Source organism: Scardinius erythrophthalmus, assembly GCF_964197995.2.
Source record: "Scardinius erythrophthalmus genome assembly, chromosome: 1".
Lineage (NCBI taxonomy): Eukaryota > Metazoa > Chordata > Actinopteri > Cypriniformes > Leuciscidae > Scardinius > Scardinius erythrophthalmus.
This window is the reverse complement of record NC_138221.1, coordinates 67570793-67575730: the sequence shown is the minus strand read 5'-3', so window position 1 is coordinate 67575730 and position 4938 is coordinate 67570793. Positions and strand designations below refer to the sequence as shown.

At 34.4% G+C, this 4938-nt stretch overlaps 1 protein-coding gene across 1 annotated transcript; it reads right to left on the bottom strand.

The window, feature by feature from the left end:
- Positions 1-297: 297 nt before the first annotated feature.
- Positions 298-4080, bottom strand: LOC308696258 (Golgi apparatus membrane protein TVP23 homolog B). Its single transcript, XM_081374781.1, has 7 exons — positions 3973-4080; positions 3632-3702; positions 3358-3502; positions 2116-2205; positions 1404-1529; positions 1137-1265; positions 298-1061 (listed from the first exon to the last, which is right to left on the bottom strand). The coding sequence occupies exons 1-7, from the start codon at positions 3982-3984 to the stop codon at positions 1035-1037; spliced, it is 600 nt and encodes a 199-aa protein (XP_081230907.1). The 5' UTR covers positions 3985-4080; the 3' UTR covers positions 298-1034.
- Between the last annotated feature and the right edge of the window lie 858 nt (positions 4081-4938).

Genomic DNA, 4938 nt, shown 5'->3' with positions numbered 1-4938 from the left:
GATGTGTATTAGCATTGCATAATTCATTATATTCATAGATGTGACAGAATAGGTCAGTTTGATTAGTAGAAATCACTTGGTTTAGGTTTCACTAGGTTCACAAGATCAGGACAGTGGACTGATTTCTAAGCCTTAGACTTTTGATTGATCTGTCCTATTAGTTACTATAGTAAATAAAACCTCTTTTAAGTGGCTGCACATAATGGCTGTTTGTTCATATATTCTCCGAATTCATAAAACCACGTGTACAATCTGACCCACTTCTGATTGTTATATTGCAGCTATCAAACAAAATTTGTCATTCCAGGAGTCATATTTTACTGTGCACAGATGTCATAACTGAGTTTATGGACACAATTACATCAGGCGAACTACTGTGAGGCTTATAACAACTCAAAAAACAGTCACATGACCTAAAAGCTTATCACAAAATTGATCAGTCACAACCTTATAAGAGCAAAATTCAGCAGGAACAAACAATTTAGACTTCTATCCTAGCAGTGACTAATCATCCAAAGTTATTAAAACGATTTGCAATGTAAATAAACATTTATGATGATTCATAATGAAAATGATTGTGAATGTTAAGGTGCTAATCTCCCTATTCTGAGGACAGTATCATTTTAAACACAGTTTTATTCTCACTTTTAGTGCTTGAGATCTTAATATATATTTCCTCAAATATTGATTATAAAAAAATACAGCTTTTTTCTTTTTTGATACAAGAGAGACACCTGGAGACCAACTGAAGAAACACCACAAACTAAAGAAGACTTCATGATGCTTTTAGATTAGAATTATTCTCCAGTTTTATCTGAAATTATATATTTAATTTTAATATATACAATTATCATCCAACAAACAGTCACATACTATTAGGCTAACACAACCCAGTTTGACCATTTAAGCAAAAAAGAAAATATTTTCAGTGGAAATGTGAAGAAATAATAATTTACCATAAGAAATGACAATGATTAGAGAAACAACCAGACAGAATTCTCGCTAGTCAATAACATTGGGTCAGCCACATCACGTCAGGGTCCCTCCGGCTGGTTTAAGACCTGTAAGAGAATAAAGCACAGTTAAGAAGTATTTATGAATGCCTTATATATGGATGGGATAGTGTTTCTCTTTACCTTTTTGAAGAGCTTAAAGCCGAAGTAGTTCGTTGCCATGTTCCTCAGTTTAGTTCCACCGCCGACTTTACATCGAACATATCCGTAAAGGTTCGCCCACTGCAACACGACTCCCATTATCACAACCGCCTGCTCACACACACACACACACACACACACACACACACACACACACACACACGTCAGGAAGGTTACAGCTCACTGAGGTTTTTCACAGTTAAAAAAAAAAAGTATTTATTAAAAAAAAACAATAAAAAAAAAACTCACCAACCACTTTATGTTGAAGGACAAAAGCGAGGTGAACACAAAGAATCCCCAAAACACCGGACACACGATCAGACCGAACCAGAAAATGCGGGAATCAGAGTTTGAGACCACCTTTTTACTGGTTTCCTGTGAGAAAATACATCAAACTGTATGTATTTCTCCATAAAACGATGGTTCACAATGACAAGCTCCCCCCCAAAAAAAGGACAAAATAACTCCATAAATGTATGCATGATCAGAAATGTGCAGATTGGAGAATAATGTTTTATTGTTCACAGTAAATATGTATTTAAACTGTTCTTCACACAAAGCTCTCATGTGACTTCAGAACACTATAATGGTGTTGTTTTTCTCTGTCTGGTGCTTGACAGTCCTGAACGCCATTAACAAGTTTTCATTTAGTGTTTCATAGAAACAAACAATGAGGATGAATTGACTGTTCTTTTAATATTTGAACACCGTGACATAAAATGGGAAATTCCTCTCTTTAAAATAATTACACAATTGAAGGTGTTGTGCATTCACTAACAGTGACAAAACATGACCATTAAACTTTGATCGCGCGGCGATAGCTATATATTAAAGTTGTACATTACCTCAGAATTGTTAGTGACGATCATAAACTTGATTTTTATTATATGGTTGCCTTCCAGAGTTGCAAAAACGCTTAATTTCCCTGCAGTACTGTAAAGTTGTGGGTGGCGAGACTCACTGATCTGGATTCAAACATCCACTGACTGCGACCGTCTTCATCAACCTGATTCCACCATCTCAAGCCCACCAACAGCCGTCCCGTCACGTTCTCGAATAACAACAACACACACACACACACACACACACACACACACACACACACACACACACACACACACATAGAGAAGAACAGGTTTATTATACATTCTTGAAGTTTCATCACAACCCTTTTTTCTTCTATAAACTGGTGCATTTAAACTTTTTAACTTGGGACTTTTATTTTGACAGCCTAATTGTCTCCGCCCATTCCGACATGATGATGTCAGCAAAAATGGAAAATTGATTCAAAGACAGAGCAATTCATTTTTAATGAAAGATTAACTAAGACTAGCACTTTTTACATTTGGAACAACATGCATAATAAGACCAGGAACATGGTGCGCTTTCGGATATTTTTGACTGAAAAATTTAACATTTGTTTTTCTTCTTCATCGGAATGGTACGAAACTTGGTAAAGGTTTTGGCACTTGCTATGTGAACACACACACACACACACACACACACACACACACACACACACACACACACACACACACACATGATTCGAACAGGTTAAATGGGCCTGAAAAAAATAGTGACATTGTGCTCCTCGCAGTCAAAAACGAGCGCATTGGAAATTAATTTCATCTAGTGGAAACTTTTGGTACTGCAGCCAAACAAAATCTGACGAAAGCAAATTTTTTTCACTTTTATATCAAAAATATATCAAGCTAAAATATATCAGATATCAAGCTAAAATTTTAAACAACTTGTTTAGATTTATGGCTTTGATTTTCTCACAGTTTTTGAAAATATATATTTCATATAAAAATTTCCACATTTTTTCATAACAACAAACGTAAAATTCTGTAACTTTTTTTAAGTTCACTTTTTAAACTTTCCCTTATCTGCCACGTGTCGTCTTCGAAAAGAGATCAAACTTAAGTCTGTTGCTCTAAAGATATTCAAGATTTACCACAGTTTAATTTGGAAATTTAATTTTCAGGTTAATGCTCAATAAGTGAATAAATGGATTATAAATACAGCGTAAATATAATTTAGTACCATAAAAATCACCTAAAAATACAAAATATTAAATAAAAAACATTATCGAACTAAAATATAGTACTTTAATTTCATAGAAATAAAAAATAAATGTCGGAAGAGCACCAGAGGGTCAAGAAAGTAAACGTAAGGTTTCGTGTTGATTCCATATGCTCACCTTTACTGTCCAGAAGTCACATGACAGAAGTAAAATGATGGTGACCATGTTGGCAATAAAACTTCGGCTGAGAAGCTCACAAAAGAGGTAGACCAGGACTGCACTCGTGCGGAAGAAGAGATGAAAGAAACAGGCCAGAGGATGTCTGACAACAACAACATCATATTCTTCTTTATCATTCATTCTTTGTGGGAAAACTAGATAATCACAGTTTTAAATGTCACTTAATGTCAGTTTCTCAAGTCCATTTGTTTCCCAAAACCTAAAAACTCACTTGATATTTGATTTCTTCTCCCTAAATGCAGTTTCATCCTCATGAAATAATGGCACTTCACCCAGAGAGCCCTTCAAAACAAACGATCCCAGTTCAGTTTTTAGCACTTTAAAGTGTCTCCGAATAAAATATATAGTGCTAAAAGATATATATATTTTAAAGTGTCTCTGAATAAAGTCATTTTAGTGCAACGGTTATTTAGTTATCCTTAATGCAAAAGTCATGCAGAAATCTGCACTTAAACTTGACAGCACATCCAAAAGTATGCATACGATAATATTTAAGCATTGAGGGCTCTTTAATAAAATATTTCTTTAAAGGTAATATAAGTGACAACTCACCTGTCTGATCATGTTGGCGAAGGAAGTCTTTATTTCCTGCTTACGTGTATGTAAACACACGCGTCCACACACACACACACACACACACACACACACACACACTCTATGAGAAGCAAAAGGTACTTATATTTCATTTGAGCCCTACTTCCTTTAGGGGGCGCTTGATGGCTCAGATAAGTCCTCAAATTGAGTCAAAGGACAAATCTCACGACGTTTTAAACTTTTAAAACATAATTACTTCTAATTTAATCACTTGATCTAATTTAAAAAATGAATTTTAAGGAAATATATACAAATAATTTTTAAACATTATTCTCCAGCATTCAGAAACCATTGTGATTGGCCGATTATCTGACTAGCGGCGGTTAGAAAAACACCATACATCACGTGACAACGCCGTCTTCATTCATGCAGTTTCAGCACCGGTCCTGCCCAAACATAAGGTTTTGTATTTTAACTAATACATATACAATAAAGCTGATAAGATGTTCTGAAACTAAAGTAAAAGGTCAACAAAGTCCAAGATGAAAAGAGTTTTGCTTAAATCTTAGTACGTTGTTTAAAGTCAACATTCCCTTATTTTAGTCAAGTCCACTTCATTTGTATTGTGCTTTTCACATTGTTTCAAAGCAGCTTTACAGAAAATCATGATGTTAAAGTCCATAATATTTTAATATTTTCATGTTTTATACATTTCTCTAGAGCTGGGTGATAACATAGTTTACATTTTGCTAAGATGCAAGCAATCAAGCAGTTGAGATTTTTCGCCCTTAAGCAAGTACTGTATGCCGATAAAGTTGGACATACTTATATAATATAATATAATATTGTTACATTTTGCTACAAAAAATCAAGAAGTTGAGATTTGCTAAATTAGGCCTATTGTTTTTCATGAGTATACTGTATGTATTCATATGAGTGTACTGTAAGTTGGATATAAATTATGTACAACTTTACATAGAGTAG